General features: G+C 35.5%; 3 protein-coding genes and 1 long non-coding RNA gene across 7 annotated transcripts in view; 2 read left to right on the forward strand and 2 right to left on the reverse strand.

Annotated features, from left to right (window-relative positions):
• dennd3a (DENN/MADD domain containing 3a) overlaps positions 1–26,682 on the forward strand; it is a 400,395-nt gene that overhangs the window by 233,775 nt on the left and 139,938 nt on the right. The window lies entirely within an intron of this gene.
• On the reverse strand, positions 889–12,552 carry mturn (maturin, neural progenitor differentiation regulator homolog (Xenopus)). 4 transcript variants are annotated; one of them, XR_015945239.1, is made up of 5 exons: positions 12,176–12,552; positions 6,401–6,523; positions 3,169–4,415; positions 2,066–3,116; positions 1,351–1,873 (listed from the first exon to the last, which is right to left on the reverse strand). XR_015945239.1 is itself a non-coding variant. In NM_001144806.1 (3 exon segments), coding segments are annotated over 3 exon segments (402 nt in total). In that variant the 5' UTR covers positions 12,347–12,472; the 3' UTR covers positions 4,174–4,307.
• The window catches only part of sh3bp5a (SH3-domain binding protein 5a (BTK-associated)), a 38,174-nt gene continuing 26,617 nt past the window's right edge, over positions 15,126–26,682 (forward strand). The window contains exons 1-3 of the mRNA XM_087295201.2: positions 15,126–15,498; positions 17,505–17,567; positions 23,201–23,329. Of these exons, the coding sequence (XP_087151327.2) occupies positions 15,418–15,498; positions 17,505–17,567; positions 23,201–23,329 (273 nt within the window). The 5' untranslated portion in view covers positions 15,126–15,417. The remainder of the gene's footprint in view (positions 15,499–17,504; positions 17,568–23,200; positions 23,330–26,682) is intronic.
• LOC141378955 (uncharacterized) lies at positions 16,101–23,487 on the reverse strand. Its single transcript, XR_015516337.2, has 3 exons — positions 23,171–23,487; positions 21,577–21,675; positions 16,101–17,838 (listed from the first exon to the last, which is right to left on the reverse strand). It is a non-coding gene; the product is annotated as an uncharacterized LOC141378955 (long non-coding RNA).

The following is a 26,682-nucleotide window of genomic DNA, read 5'->3' on the forward strand; positions in this document are numbered from 1 at the left end:
CACAAGTGGAATACAATAAATAAATAATTAAATAAATCAATAAATAAATAAATAATCGAAAGACAGTAATAATAATAATAATAATAATAATAATAATAATAATATAAATAATATTAATAATAATAATAAAATTTAATTCAAGCATTCAGCACAAAGCTTTAACTGTTACATAAGTGCTTAAAGACATATAAACAAATACATTTTAAATGGTTAAGCTACATCAAGTAACATGGTCAAATAAAAATAACATTAAAAAAATAAGATTATTAAAAAATGTAAATACATTTAAAATCAATTAAATAATTAAATGAAAAAAGCTAAATAACATAGAATAAAAATAGAAATATAAAGCAAAATAAACAAATACAAATAAAATAAAATATAATTAAAATAAAATTAAGCAAAATAAAAAAAATAAATACAAATAAAATACAAATAAAATAAAGCAAAATAAAACTAAAATAAAATAAATAAAAATAAAGTAGGATAAAACAAAAAAATAATTGAAATAATTAAAACAAATAATATAATAAATTAAAATAAAGCAAAATAAAACGAAAAATAATAAAATAAAAATAAAAATAAATAAAATAAAATAAAACGAAATAACATAAAATAACATAAAAATAAATTTAAATAAAATGAAATAAAATAAAACTAAAATAAATTAAAATAAAGCAAAATAAAAGAAAATAAAAACAAATAAAATAAAATCACAATCTTTTACGGAGTTTTAACGGGTTACATAACATGAAGACAGAAAAACAGCAGCTTTGATCTCAGTAACACACTTCCACATGGTGTTGGTGTAACATCATCTCTACGCTTCACTTCAGACTGGCGGCGTGTGCAGGAAGACACAACGGAAGCAGAAGACAGTGGAAGTTCTAGCGGCCACACACACACACAGTACAGTCTGTCCAGGAGAAACACACACACACTGTACTGTCTCTGCTGAGCTTTCCAGTGGCACAGTCAGTGTTTGTTCAGATAAACAATGCTTTAATGATGTCAACTCAGGTCACATGACCACAGCACTGCAGTCACATGATGTAAACACTCGTCAAAATAAAGGTTCAGTCAGTGGTTTATCAGTCAGATACAGTGCAATTCATTTTCATTCGGCTTAGTCCCTTATACATCAGGGGTCGCCACAGCGGAATGAACCACCAACTATTCCAGCATATGTTTTACACAGTGAATGCCTTTCCAGCCACAACCCAGTACTGGGAAACACCCATACACACACACACACACACACTCATAAACTAAGGCCAATTTACGTAATCAATTCACCTATATCACATGTGTTTGGACTGTGGGGGAAACCAGAGCACACCAACACAGAGAGAGCATGCAAACACTATCAAACCTTTATTTTTAGAGTGTTTACTTCAATTAGATGAACAGTTTGACCTTATTTGTTGACTCTACTGTTGATAAATACAATAATACAATCAGAAGACAATAAAGGCAAAGAGAGGATTCAATCAGAGGGGTTTCGTTTAACCATCTCAGCCCCCCCAAAAAACACACAACAGACGATCCTGCCTAATTTAATCAACTACTTTGCGATCAGCTTTGGTTATTTATCATCGAGCAGGACATTTCGGAAGTGTTTTAAAAGTACATTTCAGAACGGATACAATCCCACAGGGTTAAAAGTGACCGTGGAGCACAAAACCAGTCATTAGTGACGCTTAATTTGTACTCGATTCATTTATACGTCATTTAAACATCACATGAATGCTGAAATAAATCGGATTTACATCAGGGGTGCTCAAATTTAATCGTATTAAGGGCCAAATATCATTGAGAGGCTATAAACATACCATTAAAGCTGCCATAAGTCCTAATTTATCAGAAAACATTACTTTAAATCAGTGTTTCTCAACCACACACATGAAGGAGCACCAGCATTGCATGTCTCCTTAACCAAACACACCCGATTCAGATCATCAGCTCATTACCAGAGCCTGAAAGAGCTGTAATGTGTGTGACAGACATAGGAGACGTCCAAAACATGCAGTGTTGGTGGTCCTCCAGAAACGTGGTTGAGAAACACTGATTTAAATCATATTATCTAACGCAGTATAACATTTTAAAGGATCACTTCTTGCAATAAAAGCGTAAACAATCACATTTATAACAGTGGAGTTTAAAGATGAACACACTAGTCAGGCAGAATCTGCCTTGGACTTCATTTGCTCTCTATCCGATGGGTGACAGTGTGTAAACTAAATCTGATTAATTTACACCATTTAATTGACACATTTAATTTCAGCGAACAATTTCAACGAACAAAGGGTTTAGATTTGAAATGACGATCTCTAAATCAGGGGTGTCAAACGTACGACCCGCGGGATGGATCAGGCCCACAAACCGGTTTAATTTAGCCCACAAGATGATTCTGTAAAGTATACAAATGAGCTGCAATATTAATAAATACGTAAATAAAAGAAACTGCTGTTCCAATTGTGTCCACTGGATGCGCAATAGCAATTGCAAACTGTCAATTTCGTCCAATCCAGAAGCCTGAATCATCATCGGTCTGACAGCCTTCTCGGACAGAAAGACCACATCTATGCCCTGCCATACCACACTGAGGTGTTCTCACAAGGAAACATAACTATTTTACGTTTTGTCAAACTCGTAGCTAATTCGTATGACGTCAATCGTAAGAAAATGTACGATATAAAACCCCCTAAAATCAACCGTCATTAGGGGATGAGCAAATCCTGCTAAATTATATGAATAAGATCGTACACCTTCATAAGAATTAAAGTTACGAACTGCCGTGAGATGGTGTTGTCCTCAGGCTCCAGCTTTATGTTGATTATGTCATATTAAACATTAAATGTCGTATTAAAACAAATAAACAATCTAAAGTTGTTGTTTTTAAGCTATATATCATGATTTTAATGGTTCGGCCCACTTGGGAATATTTTATTTTGGGAAATATTTGGGAATATTTTCCATGTGGCCCCTGAGCTGAAATGTTTGACAACTCTGCTCTAAACCATCATTCTTCCTCTCTTCTCAGATGGGATGGCGGGCTAAATTTAAGGTTATAATGGGCCAACTTTGGCCCATTTAGAATATTAGTTTGGGCATTGCTGCTTTACATTGATGTTTGGTTTGTTTGTTGACAATTTTTGTAAAATATACTGTAAAATATAGCAGTAAATCAGTATATTTTGGTATGATATTATTAGAAAATTATGGTGGGCATATCCCTTACTGTCACATCCTATTGTTGACAGGTATGCCATACACACTCACATGTGTTTGGACAGTGGGGGAAACCGGAGGAAACCCATGCCAGCATGGAGAGAACATGCAAACTCCACACTGAAACGCCAACTGACCCAGCCGAGGCTCAAACCAGCAACATTCTTGATGTGAGGCCACAGTGCTAACCCCTGAGCCACCGTGCCGCCCGTTAAAATAACTTATAAAGAATTTAACGGTTTAACTGAGCCATCGTTTCTAATATTGTACAATGTATTTTGAGCATTTTTAATACACCTGTGCAACTTCAGACTGGTTCAGTGGTCCAGGATCACTAACAGGTGCAATAAATCCACAACGGACAATAATTAACAATAATTTCTACATTATGTAAGAACGATTCGTTGGTGCATATTACGTAAAATCCACGTCATCTTAATTATTCACCTCCACAAGTGCTAGTTAGCATGTTAGTTTGCAGTGTGTGTACTGTTAACATTGTAATATCTAACAGAAATGACCAAACAACATTCAGCATTTACTGAAATGTGCATTATTTTTTGCTTAGGAGCGTCTCCCACACTGCAATGCATCAAAATTACACTGTAATGAATAATTCCGATTGACACCAGACTGCTATTTTTAGATTTTGATCAGACTGTTTAGACAATAATAGCACATAACTTCAGCCATTGTCAGGATGATGATGACACGCCACACACTATGAAATAAACATGCAACGTAATCAGATGACAACACTATATCAGTGTGTCCGATTTACCTTATGATGTCACTTCCAGTCAAGTGATTCGAACTAATTTTGCGATAACCGTGACATTAAATAATAATAAATCTAAATAAATAATCAGTGGGGTTGAAATCGGGAAAAGCCGTCCAGATATTAAAGGGTGTGTGTAATGGTGCAAGTGTATGAGAGACACACAATAGGGATCCAGTGTGTGTGTGTATGTGTGTGTGTGTATGTGTGTTAAGGAAGAAGAGGCAGGTTTATGGGGTTAGAGAAGCAGGGCTTGATGCAGAGACTGAGGCCCAGCGCGGAGCCTCTCTGCTGGGCATTATTGCTGGCTCACACCCATCTGCTGGTGGTCTGGCTCTGGTTCCTCCTCTACATCTGCATGATATTGATCGAACGTGTCATCGTCGATATCTGGAAGACCCAGGAGCTGCAGGGAAAAAATCTGTAGTTTAAATGTTATTGTTTCATAATCAATGCGATGAGCTGCGAAGTATGCTCTTTTTTTTTTCGAAAGTTTTAGAACTTCTGATTCAGTTGACTCAATAGGAATAATAAATGGCAGAAAACAGTCAGACTACTCGCTCTACAAATAAGCGTGTTCATGACTTTACATAAAACTAGAATAATATAATGCAAAAGTATCAGTATCAACATTAAGCAGCTTAACAAGCTGCTTTTAACATCTAAAAATCTTAGGAAGTGAATGAGAGTGAAAATCTTGGACCAAAAACATCACAATGGCTGCGCTCATATGTGAAGAATAAAGTCAATAGAATAGAATAAAATGGAATTGGATGGAATGGAATAGAATAGAGTAAAATGAACAGGAATGGAAAAGAATTGAATACAGAGTAAACAGAGTAAAATGGAATTTAATTAAATAGAAGAAAATGGATTAGTATTGAATGGAATAGAATGTAATAAAATTGAATGGAATGGAATAGAATAGAAAGGACCAGAGTAGAATAGAGAAGAATAGAATGCAATAGAAAAGAATAGAAAGGAATGGATTTGAATAGACAGCAGAAAAATGGAATACAATAGAATAAAATAGAATCGAATTGAACGGAATGGAATAAAATAGAACACACTACAATACAATAGTATGGAATGGAATGGAATAGAATTGAATAGACTGGAAACAAATGGAATACGATATAATAAAATGGAACTGAATTAAATGGAACAGAATAAAATAAAATACAATAAAATACAATACAATAGAATACAATAGAATAGAATTGAATGAAATAGAATTAAATTGAATAGACTGGAAAAGAATCGAATACAATTGAATACAATGGAATTGAATTGAACGGAATGGAATAGAATACAATACAATAGAATGAAATTGAATTGAATGAAATAGAATAAAATAGACTGGAAATGTAATAGAATGAAATAAAACAGCATAAAATGGAGTTGAATTGAACGGAATGGAATAAAATAGAATGGAATACAATACAATACAATAGTATGGAAGGGAATGGAATTGAATGGAATAAAATAGAATTGAATAGACTGGAAAAAATGAAATACTATAGAATACAATGGAACTGAATTGAACGGAACAGAATGGAATAAAATAAAATACAATAGAATGGAATTGAATTGAACAAAATAGAATAAAATAGACTGGAAATCCAATAGAATGAAATACAATAGAATAAAATGGAATTTAATTAAACAGCATAGAATAGAACAGAACAGAATAGAACAGAATAGAATAGAATAAAATAGAACAGAATAGAACAGAATAGAATAGAACAGAATAGAATAGAATAAAATAGAACAGAATAGAACAGAATAGAATAGAACAGAATAGAATAGAATAAAATAGAACAGAATAGAACAGAATAGAATAGAACAGAATAGAATAGAATAAAATAGAACAGAATAGAACAGAATAGAATAGAATAAAATAGAATAGAATAGAACAGAATAGAAAATAATAAAATAGAACAGAATAGAATAGAACAGAATAGAACAGAATAGAACAGAATAGAACAGAATAGAACAGAATAGAATAGAACAGAATAGAACAGAATAGAATAAAATAGAATAGAATAGAACTTATAATAGCTGATAAGATCAGCAGATAGACTCTTACTTAAGATGCCATACTTTTATACAGAGTTAGGCCGATCTGCATCCTCTAAGTATGCTCCATTTGTATGGAATGATGTTCAAGATATGCTACATATGAAATTTGAACCATTTATCGGTATATTTAAAAATATTTTAAAGACAGTGCACATTTTAATAATTGCTTATGGTTTATTTTATTTTTGTGTGTGTTTAACTCTGTCCTTAGGCTGCCTGTCTTGACCAGGACTCCCTGGTAAATGAAATATTGTATCTCAATGTGTGTGTGTGTGTGTGTGTGTGTGTGTGTGTGTCTGTGAGACTCACAGGCCTGAAGGATCTGAAGACTTTATCCAGCACCTCCAGCAGTGTTTTCTTCCCGCAGGAGGAGATGTAGTCCTGCGCCAGCTGCAGGAACGGCAGACAGTCCTCGCTCTCACTCCACACATGCTGAAACACACACACATTATAATTATGATGTTATTTCAAGAAATATAATGCAGGGCGGCACGGTGGCTCAGTGGTTAACAATGTCGCCTCACAGCAAGAAGGTCGCTGGCTTGAGTCCCAGCTGGGTCAGTTGGCGTCTCTGTGTGGAGTTGGCATGTTTGCAGGTTGCGGCTGGAAGGGCATCCGCTGTGTAAAATATATGCTGGAATAGTTGGTGGTTCATTCCGCTGTAGCAACCTCTGATAAATCAGAGACTAAGCCAAAGGAAAACGAATGAATGAATGAAATATAATTTATTTAGGGGTCGCCACAGTGGAATGAACTGCCAATGAACCCTTTTAGCTGCAACCCAATACTGGGAAACACCCATACACTCTCACATACACACACATACACTACGGCCAGTTTAGTTCATCACTTCCTCTATAGCGCATGTGTTTGGGGAAACCGGAGCACCCGGAGGAAACCCACACCAACACGGGGAGAACATGCAAACTCCACACAGAAATGCCAACTGACCCAATGGGGACTCGAACTAGTGACCTTCTGGTTGTGAGCCACCGTGTTGTCCCTGATTATTAAAATTAAATATTAATGTTATCGCTTGGTTTGCATGCACTTGCAAACGAACAAATACAACTAAGTTTTTTTTTCTGTCATATATCAGCAACAATCTCCCTCAGATACTATAATTGGACCGCAAACATGCGTGTGTAAAAATATTTTAACCCCTACTCCTGGATCTTTATTTCTGGATTGATGAAGTGAACACATATACGGTTAAAAGGAATCCTCTGAAGTCAAAGTGAAGCTTCCAGCTGAGAATCTGGGACAGTAAAACTCTTTGTCCTGTTATATTTATCCGAGCGAGAGCCGGGACCGTTTCTCAGTAGATGGCCCAAATAATCTTCTCCTCCCAAAGTGCGCTGGAGGAAAGATGTTTAATGAGGAAATACAATCAAACGGACTAAAACAGACCACAAATCCCATTTAGTAAAATCAGATCTGTTACACAATAAACTTCATTCATTCATTTTCCTTTAGCTTAGTCCCTTATTTATCAGGGGTCGCCACAGCAGAATGAACCACCAACTATTCCAGGATATGTTTTACGTAGAGGATGCCCTTCCAGCCGCAACCCAGTACTGGGAAACACCCATACACACTCATTAACACACACTCTTACACTACGGCCAATTTAGTTCATCAATTCCCCTATAGTGCATGTGTTTGGACTGTGGGGGAAACCGGAGCACCCGGAGTAAACCCACGCCAGCACAGGGAGAACATGCAAACACAGAAATAACAACTGGCCCAGCCGGGACTTGAACCAGCGACTCTCTTGCTGTGAGGCCACAGTGATAACCATTGAGCCACCGTGCCGCTATTCATAAGCATAATAGGTTTAATACTGAATTTCGAATAACTCGATTGCCTTGATGACAGTACATAGTGCATTTGTAGCTCCGCCCTCTTCTGAAAAGAGCATAATCTCATTTGAATTTAAAGCGACAGTCACCAAAACGCCACAATTAGGATCAAAGGCCTCAAGAGTCAGTTTCAGAGAGTTATCAGACATTATTAGTGTGGTATTTTGAGCTGAAACTTCACACACACGCTCTAGAGATATCAGATATCTAGAGACTTATTTTAGATCTTGTTAAAAGGAGCTTAATAGGTTGACTTTAATTGTAAACTTTAATATCAATGTGAGAAAACTAGCCTGATCTCACAAGAAAATGTAAGTAAATTACGTTTTGTCAGTTAAGTGGCTAATTCGTACGAGTTCAGTCGCACGAAAATGTACGATTTTAAAAAGGAGGCTTGGCACCCAATCCCGCCCCTAAACCCAACCATAATTGGGTGATGAACAAATCGTACTAAATTGTATGAATTAAATCGAACGAATTCATACGAATTATCCACTAAATCAAAATGTTACGAATTGCCCTGAGATTGCGTTGGAGAAAACTGTCATACAACATTGTTAAGTTTACATATAGTATTCTAATCATAGCAATCAAATTTTCCATTTCTAACTGTTTTATAGGCGAATTACCAACCTACGTCACACATGACGTCACACGGGTTCAACTGCGAATTCTGGTTGCACAAAAAAGACCAACGCAATCTCACGGCAATTCGTAACTTTTCGATTTAGTGGCTAATTTGTATGAATTCATATGATTTGCTCATCACCCAATGATGGTTAGGGTTAGTGGTGGGGCTGGGTGCCACGGCCCTTTTTAAAAATTGTACATTTTCGTACGACTGAACTCGTACGAATTCGTACAAATTAGCCATTAAACTGACCAAACGTAAAATATTTACGTTTCCTCATGAGATCAGGCTGAAAAGACGGGTTGCAATACCAAACATGTTGTGTTGTGCGGAAGGATGCCAAAATCGAAAGTCCAAAAATAGAAAACTTAAGTTTTACCGTACACCACACTGCTTTTAATGCCAACCGCAGAAATCTTCAAAAGAGCTGAATGGAGTGAGGACCTAATTTAAAATGCTGGCTTCCTTATTGACCTGCACAAGACTTCACCATTATAATGTTTCCTTGAAAACTCATTTTATTTTTAGATGTAATCAGCGTGGTCTCAGATATTTGGCTCTGCTGTATTTTGAGCCATTAATGAAGTCATTTCTCTCTCCAGCTCTCTCTGGGCTGTGTGATCCGCAGGACCTGGTATTGATCAGTCTGAGTAATTAGATCCTCGTCCTGCCGGTGCATGCGGGGATATTTCACTGAGCTCTGGGACTCAGATTCAGGGATACGGCCAGCTCATGATGATGTGAGGAACTACAATGAGCTATTATAATTCATTATTAATCCTTAAAACAGATGTACGGGGGTGTAAACGCAGAATATCAGCGTAAAAGATGCATAGGTTTTTACTATCGAAGCATAAAACATTTAAATATGTAAAATAAGATGTCCCTAACACACATAACACATAACACACAGATAATGCTTTATAACTCTTTAAAATGGCCCCTTATTGGCTTTAATCCAAATTGTGGGGTTTTGGTGACTGTTGCTTTAAATTCAAATGAGACTGAGCTCTTTTCAGAAGAGGGCGGAGCTATAAATGTGTCACCATCATGGCAGATTTAAAACACTAATAGCGGAGGGATGGTTCTTACTCAGGGCTGTTTATGCTAATGAGCGAGAGATGGTCACTAGTAGGCGGGGCTTTCCCCGTCTGATGACATCATACAAAGGGAGAATGTCAATCAAAGTGTTTTAATCAAGTTTGATTATAAAAAATTATAATTAATACATGTTTACCATTATAAGCTGGTTATATTCACATACTGCTGCCACACAACTGAGTTTACACCCTTTATGAATGTGATTTCAGCACAATAGGACCCCTTTAATGCTATAACGGATTTACAAACATGCACTAAGAATAAAAAACTGCATTTATTAAACATTAATGCTAATTTAGTAAGGTAAAGGTAAAAAGAGCTAACAATGAACGACTTGTCCACTGCTCATGTTAGTATATACATTAAGCAACATTAACCTTACTGTAAAGTGTTACCAAAACAAATAGGCTATATAAAATAGACATCATTTTGTCTGCTTTGAGATAAAAGGCTTAAAACATGCACAACATATTCAACATGTAGCATAAAACAATGATTAGCATTGTAGCATTGAACATTTTAATAATCATATCAGAGTCTGGAAATCATGGTACTTTGTTGCTAGAAGAGATACAGCTAAAGTCAGAAGTTAAAGAGAAGTATTTATATTAGGCTATTAATTAAATGACCCATTAATTGTGTTTTAATAATGTCGTTTATTCTTATCCCAACCCTCAAAGTAATGTAAAAACAGTAATTACATAGAGTATTATCCATATTATTTATTACATTACCCATTACATTGTATTTCATTTTAACTACCCTTACCTCAACCCTCACAGTAATGAAAACACCCAGCAAGCATTTTTTGTTTTTAAAAGATGTCTAATAGATGTCTAAATATAATCGTCTTGGCTAAAGCTAGGATAAATTTGGGCTGTCAGTGAAAATCTAATAGGTGTCTAAGAATAGCCCAAAAGACTAGTCATCAAATAAACAGAAATGAATAACTACACATATAAAGTCTGTCTTATCTGTCTATTTGACGACTAGTTTTAGGCTATTCTTAGATGTCTATCAGACGTCTATTAAACAGACAATTGTTTGCTGGGCAGTAATTACACAGAGTATTATTCAGATTATTTTTTAAATGAATTATTAAATTGTATTTCATTAGCATCTACCCCTACCTCAACCCTCACAGTAATGAAAAAAGCAAGCATTTTTTGTTTTTAAAAGATGTCTGATAGATGTCTAATAGACGTCTAAACATAGTCGTCTAGGCTAAAACAATTAAGGCTAAATTTGGGGTGTCAGTAAAAATTAATAGACATCCAAGAATAGGCCAAAACTAGACATCAAATTAACAGAAATGAATAACTACACATACAAAGTCTGTCTAATCTGTCTATTTGACGACTAGCTTTGGGCTATTGTTAGACGTATATTAGATTTTCACTGACAGCCCAAGTTTACCCTTTATTTAGCCAAGCTGTCTACATTTAGATGTCTTTTAGATGTCTATTAAACACTAAATTGTTTGCTGGGCATTAATTACACAGAGTATTGTATATTTTATTGATTAAATTACCCATTAAATTGTATTTCTTTAACATCTGCCCCTAACTCAACCCTCACAGTAATGAAAAGCACCCAGCAAGCATTTTTTGTTTTTAAAAGATGTCTAATAGATGTCTAATAGACGTCTAAACATAGTCGTCGTGGCTAAAACACGGCTAAATTTGGGCTGTGAGTGAAAATCTAGACATCTAAGAATAGGCCAAAACTCGTCATCACATAAACAAAATGAATGACTACACATATAAAGTCTGTCTTATCTGTCTATTTGACGACTAATTTTAGGCTATTCTTAGATGTCTATTAGATGTCTATTAAGCACAAAATTGTTTGCTGGGCAGTAATTACACAAAGTATTATTCATATTACTTATTAAATTACCCATTAAATTGGAGTTCATTAGCATCTACCCCTACCTCAACCCTCACAGTGATGAAAAACATCCAGCAAGCATTTTTTGTTTTTAAAAGATGTCTAATAGATGTCTAAATATGGTCGTCTAGGCTAAAGCAAGGCTAATTTTGGACTGTCAATGAAAATCTAGAGATCTAAAAATGGGACAAACTACTCGTCACATAAACAGAAATGAATGACTACACATATAAAGTCTGTCTAATCTGTCTATTTGACGACTAGTCTAGTTTTAGACTAATATCAGATGTCTAATAGACGTCTATTAAACACTAAATTGTTTGCTGAGCACTAATTAGACTGTGTATTATTCATATTATTTATTAAATTGTATTTCACTAATATACCCCTACCCAAAGCCTCACACTAATGAAAAACATCCATTATTATTGTACAGTGTCTCAAACATTATGCTATATGTGAGTATCCGCAGCTGTATCCCTTCTAGACTTAACCGTAATTAAGAGCCTTTTTTAGATGACAACAGCATTCGTGCACGCGCACAGCACCCCCTTCCTCCCCACCCCTCCTGAAAATCTCCCTCGATTATGTCATACTTACAAAATTGTCGGTTCCTCCGGTGAGATTGTCCGGGCAGAGCACGTAGAACGAGATCCCGGGCTCGGCGTAGAAGTCCAGCCGCCTCTCGTCCACATCCTCGGCGAAAATCAGGTCGAACGGGTTCCCGGTGCACCATTTCTCGGCGGCGTCCACCAGCTCTTTGAACTCCATCCTGCGCACCTGAGATGATGATGCTGCTGCTGCTGATGCTGAGGATGCGGGGCTCTAGCGCGGCGCCGTCATGATGCTCGGCCGATTATTTGTGTTTTCTTCGCGGCTCTCAGTGGCTCATCGCGGCCTGGACTCGAGTTTTTTCCCCTGAACTGGACCTGCAATACCGGACCCGGTGCGGAGAGAGAGAACAACGCCTGTCCTCTGGCGCGATGACGTCACATGACAACACATGCGCGCCTCGTCATCGTGTTCACCATTACTGAAAAAGGGTCGCTAGAAGGGATACAGCAGTTAACAAGAATTATTAATAGTATATAAATGATAAATGTATTTTATTAACGTCTACCCATATACCCCCAACCCTAACAGTAATGTAAAACAGCGATTTTAACGAGAATGAATTATATTATTTATTAAATTATTAATTAAATTGAATTTAATTAACGTCTACCCCTACCAAACCCTTAACATATACCCATTACAGTACAATAAAATATTAATTACTGTTGTACAGTGTGTCACAAGAATTATGCGATACTGATGTGAGTATAGCTACGCAGCTGTATCCATTCTAGAGTAAAGTATAGAGGGATACAGCTGTGGACACTCAACGTCAATATAAGATGATTTGACTTTTGTGACACACTGTACAACAATGATTAATATGTTTTAATTACTGTGAGAGTAGGGGTAGGCGATATTAAAATACAATTATAAATAATTTAATAAATTATATACATAATTATTGTATAACTTCCGTCCGCAGCTGTATCCTGTTTACCTGACAGAACCTTAAATTCCACTTGAACACTGTTCTTACATCCAGCAATTCCAAAACCAGACAATAATATCGAGAAAGTGCTTCATCTAATCAATGAATTACATCTCTGTGCCACATACCACATTAATTCTCCAATAAGAAGCTGCTTTAAGGCATATGTTAGAGAGTTGTGAACTATTCTGAGACACTCTCTGGCTCAGCAAATATAAGGCTGTTGTGTCCTAAAATTACCCGGTAACATCATAACCTTATTCTTATTTACTTTCCCTTTAAGTATTCTATATATCAATATAATAAACAGGCCAACTCACCCAGCCAAGGCTCGAACCAGTGACCTTCTTGCTGTGAGGCGGCAGCACTACCTACTGCGTCGCCAAACAAATATTTATATATATATACTGTGTTAAAATAGTTGGGTCAAAATACCATATAATCCATAGGTTATTATAGCACCTTACCAATTATGGGTTATTTTAACCCAGTGCGTTGGGTTGCATAATTTAATTCAATGCAATGGGTTATTTTGATTAAATGTTATTGTTTTCCATTCTGGTATTACTGTTGTTAGTACTACTATTAGTTTAATAATTATGGCTGTGTAAATAAATAACATACTTTTAAAAAATTTTTTTGAAAATGCTTTATTTACATTTTAGTTCCAGAAACTTTTGTTAAAATAATTAGGAATCACAAACAATGAAGAAACAGAACAAAGAAGACAGATATAAACTGTGCAGGCAGAAAATCCTGTGTTGATGGAGCAGAATATAGAGCTCTGTGTGCTGTAGAGGCTGTCCAGCAGCTGCAGCAGGCTTTACTCAGTGTCCACAATGCAATACACTTTAACCACAAACAAACACTTATAAAAGATGGTCTTGGTGAAACGAATAAAAAAAAAAAAGACACGGAGAGGTAATTTGATTAAAAAAAAAAAATTAAAAAAAAAAAAAATATATATATATATATATATATTATTGAGTTACAGCTTAAATGAACTTTATAAAGAAAAAACAACATTACGCACACATATTAATACAGCTGTTTTGTGTCAGTTACATCGGTTCACTGTTGAAACTCAAATATTTAACCCAACTGGTTGAGTTATTAAATAAATAACCAAATAAAGGTTAAAAATAACCCAACAAAGCACCAAATATTTAACCCAACCATTGGGTAAAATAAATAACTCAATGTTTTTTAGTGTATATATGTAAAACAGTTAACAGATAATATCTAAAAATATATGTTAAACCATTTTAATTATAATATATACAATCAATAATTTATGAATTCAGTCTAATTACATTACTGACCTCAAAACATAATCATAAAATTATTCAAATATCGCAGGTTGATTTTTGTTGTTGATGGGATTATTCGTCTACAAGGAGCTGCACATGCATGATGTCTCATGTTCTCCGCCAGAGAGCGCCATTTCCCAATGTTTGTCAAAGCAGTGGAAACACCTTTACAGTCGTTTATAGAACATTCGGGAATTTATATTTTGCTTAAACTCTAAGTAATTATGAATTGTTTTAACCAACATAAGGTTGAAATATGGATAATGCGATTTGTGTTGCGGCTATTCATGCTGTCTCAACATAAATCAGTTAAGTTATTGTTACAAAAGGGGACTAAACTTAAAAAAAATTCTCCCCAAAATCGCCAGAATTGCGTCAAGCTTGTTTTAAATATGAAGTCTGAACATGCAAAAATAAAAAATTAAAATAAAAAATTGAGTGTGCGTGCAAATTAACTTTTCTAGTCATCTCAACTTACACCAACTGACAACAAATAATAAGTTTAACTTTGAGTAAAAATAGTTGAAACCTGATTAGCCTATTAAAATAAATTAAAGCATCATTCAAGTATGTATTGCAATATTTTTTGTTACATTTTTACACTAATACTAACTAAAAAACGCAGATAAAGCAGTTCTTTCCCGTGTCTCTCTCTCTCTCTCTCTGTGTGTGTGCGTGTGTGTGTGTGTGAACTGTAGTGACCCTCCTCTTGAGCACAGCAGCGGGTGTTTGTGCCGGAGGAGGCGGGCAGGATCTCGGCAGATCTCATTCTCCTTCTGCCGGTGTTTTCTACGGGTGTGTGTGTGTGTCGGTATACGCACGATATCTTTCATATCTAATGTGAGGGATCGATTTAGTCTCTTTTAATCGCGTTTTCTGGCTGTCTAATGGAGTGACCGCAGATGCGCGGATCTGGAACCCGTTATCCCGGACAGAGACACGCTTTGTTCAGCCGGTAAAGAAAAACAATCACGTCTACAAGCAAAATGAACGAGCCAGAGAAAGAGAACAAATCTGATGAAGACTCGGAGTCTCTGGAGGAAGAAGAGGTCGACCCGAGGATTCAGGTATGAGATAGAAATCAATGCGAGAATTCACAACGACAAAAAGGCTTAAAGCGGATTAAAACGAAAGCTGAGGGGATTCCTACAGGCTCTATCATAGTAAATATGTGGAATTGTCTAACTTATTCTTATTTAACCTTGACAAAACCTGAACTGAAGGTAAACTGCACGGGCTTTTAAACTTATAGCTGCAAAACTCGAGCATATTTTGTCGTGTAATATACGATTCCACCCCTATGCTTGTTCAGATTGTCATAAAAACCAGCTGGTGTTTGATTTGATGAGGGGAACCCCAAATCGTTACATCATCTCTTATTTTATGTTACATTGTTTCATTGTTGCATTGACAATCTGATACATGTTTACTTTGACGTCATATTTAGAACTCAGTTTCCTCTGGTAAAGAAACAATTGATCTCACGTGCACTGCATGCAGGATTCAGTGTCGTTTCTGAAGGGCAAGTTGGTCTTATACTCGCACATTCAGACTTTTACCTTCTTAAAATCATTTCATAAAAGTATTATTTAAGAATTCTATATAGAGAAATCATGTTAGCAGTTTAGGACTAATCATAAAATAGTAATGTTGTCTTAAAGTCATAATAGGCAAGGCAAGGCAAGTTTATTTATATAGCACATTTCATACACAGTGGCAATTCAAAGTGCTTTACATAAACAGGAATAAAAAAGACAAGTTTAGGAACATAAAATGCAAACAATAAAAATTATTAAAAACATATAAAAACAAATTAAAATGAGTTAAAATAGGTTATAAAAGAATGAAAAAGAAAACGAAAAACATAATAGTGCGATCTGTTGGATCATAATGCCATTTTAAACTGATTATTCAAAATAAACTACACAGGGCCGTAGCTAGCCTGGTGAAAATGGTGTTTTTTTCTCAATAAGTGGACCTTTTTGCAGTTATTCACCTCATTTTCTATTTAATCATGAGGTTTAAATACTGCATTTAGGTGACATTAAGCACACATTTTAGCTGAATTAGCTTGTCAGGTCATCATAACCACACTTTTTGCTGTATCAAACATATTTCTTATGTATTTAGAATTAAAAAAAAATGACAGATAATAATCATATATCTTTAGAAAAAAGTTTTAAATTAAAAACTGTAGCTTATTGTGTCATTTATAAGATGAATAACAAACTGGCCAGCACATTCAACTTTCCTCAGTCACAATTTGTCCATTTGAATAATAAAAAAAATAAAACATAATAGGCGATGCGGTGGCACAGTAGGTAGTGCTGCCACCTCACAGCAAAAAGGTCGCTGGTTCGAACCTCGGCTGGGTCAGCTGCCATTTCTGTGTGGAGTTTGCATGTTCCCCCACAGTCCAAACACATGCGCTTTAGGGGAATTGAATGAAGTAAACTGGCCGTAGTGTATGAGTGTGTATGGATATTTCCCAGTACTGGGTTGCGGCTGGAAGGGCATTCGCTGTTTAAAGCATATGCTGGAATAGTTGGCGGTTCATTCCGCTGTGGCGACCCCTGATGAATAAAGGGACTAAGCCGAAGGAAAATGAATGAATGATAATGGTTCTACTGTATGGCATCACTGTGAAAACTCTTTTAGTTCTCATATAGCATTAAGAGATTAAAGTCTGTCCTGATACTTTATCTTCTTCTTCTTGAGTGCTTGTTTTATCATTCAAAAGATCTTTTTGTAACATCTTTTGCTTTAAAAGTGCACTTTACAATAAAAGTGAACGTCCTTTACAATAAAAGAAGGCATTTCTCTTGATAAGAGAGCACTGCAAAGAGCCTTGTGCTAAAGACTGTGCTAGTTGAACTGGTTTTTCATCCTCCACCCATGTAGGAAAACAAACGCATGATCTGCAAATGAAAACAACATCTGTGTGTCATCAGCGTGAAGCTAACATCAGTGTGCATTTCAGCTTCACTTTAGCATTGGGTTACATCAATAACACTTTCCAGATGTTGTTCCACTGACATCTAACTGCAATCTCCACTGCTTTATCTCTGCACAGGGAGAGCTGGAGAAACTGAACCAGTCCACGGATAACATCAACCAATGGGAGACAGAACTGGAGGTGAGCTTTCCACAGGCTTGCTTTGAGCTCTTGCTTGTTTCTGCTGAAAATGTTTGCAGGGGGAATTTCACAGTGGAACAAGTCTAAGAGCTCAGCTCCGCCCTCCATTCCACCACCTACCAATAGGAAGTTCCCTGTATGTGACTGACAGGTCTATATCTGTAGAGCAAACAGGGGAAATCTGGAATTCCTGCCCTGAAAGCCACAACTGCTTAAGGAGTCGTTTAGGAAAATGCTTGTCATTCCAATCCCTGGAGACTCTGCTTCTTCACTGGAATACAAACAAGGAGTAAATTGCCAGTGGATATACTGGCACAAGAAACGTCCATTTCCTTGATTTGTTTCAGCTAATTTATAATATCTTTAATAGATTTTGCATATGCATCCTTACAAAAATATGTAGTTTTTTGCTAAACTTATAGTGCCATATGTCAACAGCATTGAATTCCAAAGTATTTCAATAGAATTTAATTGTAATACCATGACCAAAATAAAAGAAGAGAAATATTATTTTAATATATCAGGGTTATTGTACTAACACTAAATGTTTTTTGAAATAAAACAAAACGAAAACTCATACTGAAAAATAGACATATATACATCTATATATATATATATATATAGATATATATATACGTGTGTGTGTGTTTCCCAGAGATGGGTTGCGGCTGGAAGGGCATCCGCTGCATAAAACATGCTGGATAAGTTGGCGGTTCATTCTGCTGTGGCGACCCCGGAAAATGAATAAATGAATGAATGTGTGTGTATATATATATATATATATATATATATATATATATATATATATATATATATATATATATATATATATATATATATATATATATAACATTTTTGTGAACAGTAACACCCCTATATATATATATATATATATATATATATATATATATATATATATATATATATATATATATATATATATATATATATATGTATGTATGTATGTATGTATGTATGTATGTATGTATGTATGTATATATATATATATTAGGGGTGTTACTGTTCACAAAAATGTTCGATACGATACAGTGGTGTCACGGTTCAGAACGTTTTCGATACAGCAAAAAAAGAAAAAAGCCAGATTGTTTCTCTTGATTTAATTTTTCAATGTATTAAAACTAACATCATAAAAGTATGAGCCTGCTTTTTTTTTCTTTTACTTTAAAAAGTAATAGAGCTTTACACCGGGGTTTCTGCTTAGCAGCAAATAAAACAAATCCTTCTTTATACTCAATACTAAAAAGCTGAAAAAGCTGCTTACAAAAAATAAATATAATATTGTAGCAGTTCAACAAATAAAAAGAAAAGAACAATTTAGTTTGTATATGGAACTCAGTTTCAATTAATTTTGAAGTATTTTTTTTATTTTCAGAAGGATGAGTGTCCCTCTTCTCTTTAGACAACACAGATCTGCTTGATTTGACGGTCACTGCCATTTCAGTGGATCTGAAAGCAGGAATTATCTGACTGAAATGAGCTTATGAAGGAATATTGTAACGGGGCTCTATTACATTTAACATTTTCTTCTTTTTTTTATTTTTTTTTATTTTATTTTTTTTTATTAGTATATGCAAAAATCATACAAATACAAGAAAACATCAACAGATAACAAATACAAAGCAACAAAACAAAAACAACAAAAACATCAACAATATAGTTAGGTACTGGTATGTGCGTGAGTGTGTGCATGTGAGTGTGTGTATGCATGTAAAGGTAACTTGGTGGACAGGTCAGAGTACATACATTAGGAACAATAACAGTCAATAAATGAAGCAAGTGTCACAGATATAAATAAAACATATAGAAAGAAACCAGTCAGAGGTAGAGAGTAACAACAATGCTTATTAATGTATGATAGTAAATATGAGAGTAAAAAGAAAGAAAGGACAACAGTAATAACTGACAACAATAATAATAAATCACAAGTGCTACAACAACTACTACTACAGAAAGTTACTTATATTACAACTACTAATGCTTCTACTACAGCCACAACCACGACTACTACTACTACAATGTCTACTATTACTGATACTACTACAACGACTACTACTACTACTGATACTACTATAGCGTTTGCTACAATTAATACAACAATGTCTACTGCGACTACTACTACTACTACTACTGCCATTGCCACTACTACTACTACTACTACAATCACTTCTACTACATCTACATCAACAACATCTACTACTGATATTACTACACCAACAACGATTACTACTACTACTACTGTAACCACCACACCATTACTACTTCTGCTACTACTATACCAATGACATCTATTACTACATGAACTACAACTTCTATAATCTCCGTAACAATTACTTAATAACAATCGATACTATTACAATGACTACTACTTCAACTACTACTACTACTACTACAACTACTACTGTTACAACTACAACAACTGCAACCTTACTAATGATAATGGTATAAATACTTGTAATAATGATAATGAAAAGATAACAGGACAAGTCAGAACAGTAATAATAATAATGATAACAAAAAATAAAAGTAATACCATTTATGACAAGGATGTCGAGGAAAGGGGAGGATGGGAAATCAGGGAGAAGACAAGTAATAATAATAATAATAATAATAATAATAACAATAATAATAATAATAATAATAATAACAATAATAATAATAATAATAATAAATAATAATAATAGTAGTAAGTAGAAGGGGAAAGAGAGGAAAAGAGAAAACAAACTAATAATAATAAACCAAAATTAATAAAATAATAATAATAAATAAAATAAAAAATAAAAATAAAATAGAAAAAAAAACAGAAAATGAGGGGGAGGAGTTGAAGAAAAAGAAAAGAAACAAAAAGAGTGAAAAATAAAATAAATAAAGTTCAGCAAACAGAGCAATGAGAATAAGCAAAAAAAAAAATTCTTATAATAATAATAAAAACTAAATAAATAAAAAAGAAAACACTATATCAATGCTAATTATGAATTGTACAAACCCACATGGAAGAATATTTAACATTTTCTTCAAACAATTTAGATCTCTTAGATGTTTTATTTTCCACCACTCTTGGTAGCGGTGATGGTGCGCGATGTATCTGAAGAGCGGTGGAGGCGTGTGCGTGCGATGTACCTGAGCGACGGGGGTGAGTTGTGCCCAACGTATCTGAAGAACTGGGAGCGACTAGGAGGGATGCGGTGGCGAGGGGTGTGCTACGTATTTAGGGCCCCGGGGGGGGCGCAATTTCGTGAAGATTATCCTTCGTGTGCAGGCATCCCAGAAGCTTCGGGAGACTTGGGATGTCTGGGATTACATTAACGTTACTCGCCATTTTGTGAGCTAGTGTAGCGCGTGCCTGGAGTAGTGTTTGGAGGTTGGCTCTTTTGTGTCGGGGGTCCAGGATTGCTGGGGCAACGGGGGTGGAGCCAACACAAGCAGCCAGGCTGACACAGAAGCTAGCAAGATTGCTAATGGGTGCATGCTTTAATAAAGTGATATTCTGAGTTCAAAAGCGATGGTCTACTGTTTAACATGACAGCGGGGAAGGCAGCATGTTGTCTGCCACGTCATTTGGGATGCCATGATGAGCGTTGCTTTTTAGATGTTAGTCTGAATTGAATCGCTCGGTTTGTAATGTGTACCAAACCGAAAGTCTTGTACCGAACGGTTCAATATGACTATGCGTATCATTACACCCTAAAAAAAAAAAAAAAAAAAAAAAATATATATATATATATATATATATATATATATATATATATATACATACACACAGTTGAAGTCAGAATTATTAGCCCCCCTTTGATTTTTTGTTTTATTATTTCACAAATGATGTTTAACAGAGCAAGGATTTTGAGCTGGAACACTTTAGGGACATCTGATACTTATTTTACATCTTGTAAATAGGGGCATAATAGGTCATCTTCAAAGCCTAATATCAGATTCATGGCTATTTCTCCCTCCTCACTTCTGTATTTAATCAGGAAATATTAGGAATGCTCACCCACATTACACTGTATGTGATGGTCAGGACTGAACCAGGAAGTGTCAGTCTGTCAGAGGAAGTCTAAATCCCTGTGGCGTGCATGTTCTCACTGAGGTCCTGTGTGGAAGGATGTAGATGTCAGTGTTTTTATATTTATCATCAGAACGACCAAACCCACCCGACAACAGATTCATCACCGACTGAGCCCGATAGACACGTGAATCAAACTCCTTTAATGCAATAAACACCACTCTTTGCTTGTGCTGAGGAGGAGTTTGTGTCTAGAAAGCGGCTTGCAGATTCTTTCTTAACTCTGTTAAAGGCTGAATTGAGTTAGCTGAAGCAGCGCTTTTCAGAGAGCAACAAAGGGCGGATTATCAAAGCGTTTCATTGCTGTGAAACTGAAAGATGGACGCACATAATTCTGAGATTCCTGAGCGTACAGTTCATGCTGCCTGGATATGATGAGCCTATCAGTGCACTGGGATTCAGTCAGACTCAATGTACAGTAACTCGCTCCTGACCACTTTGCAACACAAAGACAAGACAACTCAGCTGTCGGTGGCTTTTATTTAATACTGCATGCAGCTGAATTTATTATCCATAATGCATCTGAATACTATGATTGACCTAAGACAGCATGGCTCAATGATGCTTACTCCAGTCAAAAAATGCACTTTACATTTACAGCTGAAGTCAGAATTATTAGACCCCTTTGAATTTTTTTTTAAAAATATTTCCCAAATGATGTTTAACAGAGGCGAGGCAGTGGCGCAGTAGGTAGTGCTGTTGCCTCACAGCAAGAAGGTCGCTGGTTCGAACCTCGTTTTAGTTGGCGTTTCTGTGTGGAGTTTGCATGTCCTCCCTACCTTCGCGTGGGTTTCCTCCAGGTGCTCTGGTTTCCCCCACAGTCCAAAGACATGCGGTACAGGTGAATTGGATAGGCTAAATTGTCCGTAGTGTATGAGTGTGTGTGTGAATGTGTGTGGATGTTTCCCAGAGATGGGTTGCAGCTGGAAGGGCATCCGCTGTGTAAAAACTTGCTGGATAAGTTGGCGGTTCATTCCACTGTGGCGACCCCGGATTAATAAAGGGACTAAGCCGACAAGAAAATGAATGAATGAATGAATGTTTAACAGAGCAAGGACATTTTCACAGTATGTCTGATAACATTTTTTCTTCGTGAGAAAGTCTTGTTTTATTTCGGCTAGAATAAAAGCATTTAAAAAATTTTAAAGGTCAATATTATTAGCCCCTTTAAGCTATATTTGTTTTCGATAGTCTACTGAACAAACCATCGTTAATCCGGAAAGTTATGATAACCTGCCTAGTTAACCTAATTAACCTAGTTAAGCCTTTAAATGTCACTTTAAGCTGTATAGAAGTGTCTTGAAGTCTATTATTTACTGTCATCAAGGCAAAGATAAAATAAATCAGTTATTAGAAATGAGTTAATGAAATTATTATGTTTAGAAATGTGTTGAAAAAATCTCTCCGTTAAACTAATTCTGACTTCAACTGTATATTCAGGATTGTGAATGATTAATGGAGCAGATTAATTTAATCACTGAATCATTTACTGGAGATTTTGAGGATAGATTTTTATAATTACCAACTCCAAAATATGCTTCTGGTTGTTCAGGACTCCCGGCAGAAGTTTCGTGCTGTGCTGGTGGAGGCAACGGTCAAGCTGGACGAGCAGGTGAAGAAGATCGGCAAAGCTGTGGAAGAATCAAAACCATACTGGGAGGCCAGAAGAGCAGCCCGACAGGTCAGATCAGCACACATAATCCATCCAAGATGCATGGTTTGTTTTATTATACCTCAAGAAATGTGTTGTTTCAGCTCAAATTAAATGAGTAGTTTGAACAAGCAGCCAACATGATTTTTTGAGCGCTGTCAGCCGGCTAGAAATCAGGGTTATGTAATGCAGGTCTGTCTGCGGTGATGGAGGATTGTTAAACAGCTGATGACCGGTTCAAGAGGGCATTCAGAGCCACACACACACACACACACACACACACACACACACACACACACACACACAGAGAGAGAAACACACACACATTTACTGACTCCAACATCTGAAACCGTCTGTACGAAAATACAGGCGACTATAAACACGAATGGAAACTATGTAGAAATGTGCCGTAGCATGTCTAGAGCCGGGCTGTATGTCAAATATATGCAAAACACTTTTGCTAGCGAACACTGATTTTAGTTCATACATTAAATTGTATTTGTCTGTGCAAACAATAATGTTTTACCATGATTTACAAGAGACTCCCTTTAAATGTTCATATTCAGTCTAACAGTAGCTTAACTAGCAAGACATTCAGTAACAACTTTGCAATAAGGTATTAGTTAATGACTTTACTATCATGAACACTATAAATAATACATTTAGTACAGTATTAATTATGTTAGTTAATGAAAATAAAGTTAGTTCATGTTAATTAACAGTGCATTAACTAATGTCAACAAGCATACATTTAGATTTTAATAATGCATTGGTTAACGTTGAACTGTAATTAATAAATAGTGTACAACTATTGTTCATACTTAATTCCTGTTACTAAATACACTATATATTTATATATATATATATATATATATATATATATATATATATATATATATATATATATATATATAAAATAACTAATGAAACATGACATTAAAAGACTATATTTTAAGATTGCAATGCAGTACCCAAAAACTCTTTAATTATATTTAATTAATTTCTAAGCGTATATACCTTGCTATCCTTCAAATCACTTGGTTTTACCCAATTGTCAGCAAGTTTAAAATAATATCAAAAGTTTTAAAATATAGTATGATGACCTTTTCTTTTGTTTAAATAAGCACTATAATCATAATATATGGTTTAATTGTGACATAAATATCTGTAATGTTTAATTGACAATGCAACACATATTCACACATATTTGAACTTTTAGTAATAAATCAATTCTATAAGTAATAATAATAATATTTTTTTTTATTGGCGCCTTTCTAGACACCCAAGGTCACCTTACAAAATACACATTTAAACAAAACCGTTATAATTAATACTAATAATAATTAATAAAATAATTAATAAAGACTTAATAAATAATAATTATATATATATATATATATATATATATATATATATATATATATATATATATATATATATATATATATATATATATATATATGCAAAAACGCTAATTATAAGACCATCATAATATAGTCATAACAAGGCTTGGGCAAAGCGATGTGTCTTAAGACAAGATTTAAAAGTTGACACCTAAAATTTATCATCTAAAATTTATAATAACAATGCAAAATAGAGCAACACAAGCTCATTCTGAAAAACGTAACCCTATATACGTTTCTGGAGAGCACGAATTATGTAGCCAGAAGAACATATGGCTGCATTTCGTCTTTAAAATGAACACTACGGGGTGGTATGACGCTGTTCCTTTCCACGCAAGCAGCTGACCGCTTACCTCTATATAGAAGTCTTTCCTGCTGTTACCAGTTTGTCTGGTTGCTCGACATGTACATCGGGAGATTTGAGACATAGAGAGGAGTTGACCATGATGACAGGGTTCAAGTCCGGTGAAGAATGATTCCAGAATGCAGGTAAAACAAAAAGAGAAGCCAAAAAATAAAATAAACAAGTAAATATTGAGTGAGTGAGAATGTGGTAAAAATCAGCCGAGGGATTTTCTCTTTCTGGATTGCTTTTGAAAACACTATCTTGTGGGTTTCTGGGTGCGCGGGTCAATTGCTGCTTTTTAAAACACTATCGGTTGGGTTTAGGGAGGGAAGAGGGTGGGTCAGTTGATTGGTCGGTCAGTCAGTCAGTCAACAGTGACCTCTAGTGGATTTATGTGAGAACAGCAGGTGCGAATGGCACTCACGAGAAAAATTTGAGATGTGAAAAAGCGTACATAGCGGCCTCTGGTGGATTCGTGAAAACAAAAACTGCAAAAAAACGTAGCTCCTGAGACATATTCGGTGTTCTCCAGAAATGTATATAGGGGTATGTACAAAAATCAAGCTGCTTCACATTGCAAAGCTGCATGAATTTGTACTTTATTAGTTGTAAACCATCGCTATAACAATAAATATATAACAACATCAAAGAAAGTATGAAGTTCCCTGAAATCTGAGAAGGCGCAAACATGCTTGGCCCAGTTTAACTTGTCATAATCACATGACCACCATCTTCCACCTCAAACACAGCCTGTCCTGTCAGAGCCTCAATAATGAATGTCCTGCAGTCCAGTATACTGACGCACGCTAATGTGTTTGCAAACAGGCCTCGGCACTTTCCATAGATACAAACAGCTTTGGAGAGGCGACTGAACATGGCGCTCTGCTGTAACGTACACTAATGCATGAAGCGACTGCAGCAGCTTAGCATGAAGAGGCAATTATTACAGGCGCAATCTTCAATATGAAGGAGCATCCGTCTGCAGTGTCATGTGACTATGTGTGTGTGAGGACGGACTGCTGCTTTCAGTCATGAAATTCTCCTTATTATCACCTTGTGACAGTCATAAATCAACACTGATGTGCTGTCAGACTCTCATAAAAGAGCTTTTTATATCCAGCAGGTGACTGTGGTGAGAGTTCTGCTCAGCTTCTGACTCTATTAGAACTGAGTAGAGGAGCAAAATGTGTTTATGAGCAGAAATATCCACATGTTTACACTTTATACGAGTCATTTTATTAATGTAGTCTGGTAAATTTGATCAGAACATTCAGTAAAACTGTAATATTGTGAAATATTAGTGCACAGTAATGCTATCAAATGATTATTCGCGATTAATCACATTCAAGCACATTTTTTAATGTATATATGTATAAATATAGACGACAGTGGTTAGCACTGTCACCTCAAAGCAAGAAGGTCACTGGTTCGAGTCCCAGCTGGTTTAGTTGGCGTTTCTGCATGGAGTTTGCATGTTCTCCCCATGTTGGCGTGGGTTTCCTCCGGGTGCTCTGTTTTCCCCCACAGTCCAAACACATGCACTATAAGGGAATTGATTCACTAAACTGGCCATAGTGTATGAGTGTGTATAGGTGTTTCCCAGTACTGGGTTGTGGCTGCATATATATTTATAC

The sequence above is a fragment of the Danio rerio genome, chromosome 19, assembly GCF_052040795.2.
Source record: "Danio rerio strain M-AB ecotype USA chromosome 19, GRCz13ab, whole genome shotgun sequence".
In the NCBI taxonomy this organism is placed as follows: domain Eukaryota; kingdom Metazoa; phylum Chordata; class Actinopteri; order Cypriniformes; family Danionidae; genus Danio; species Danio rerio.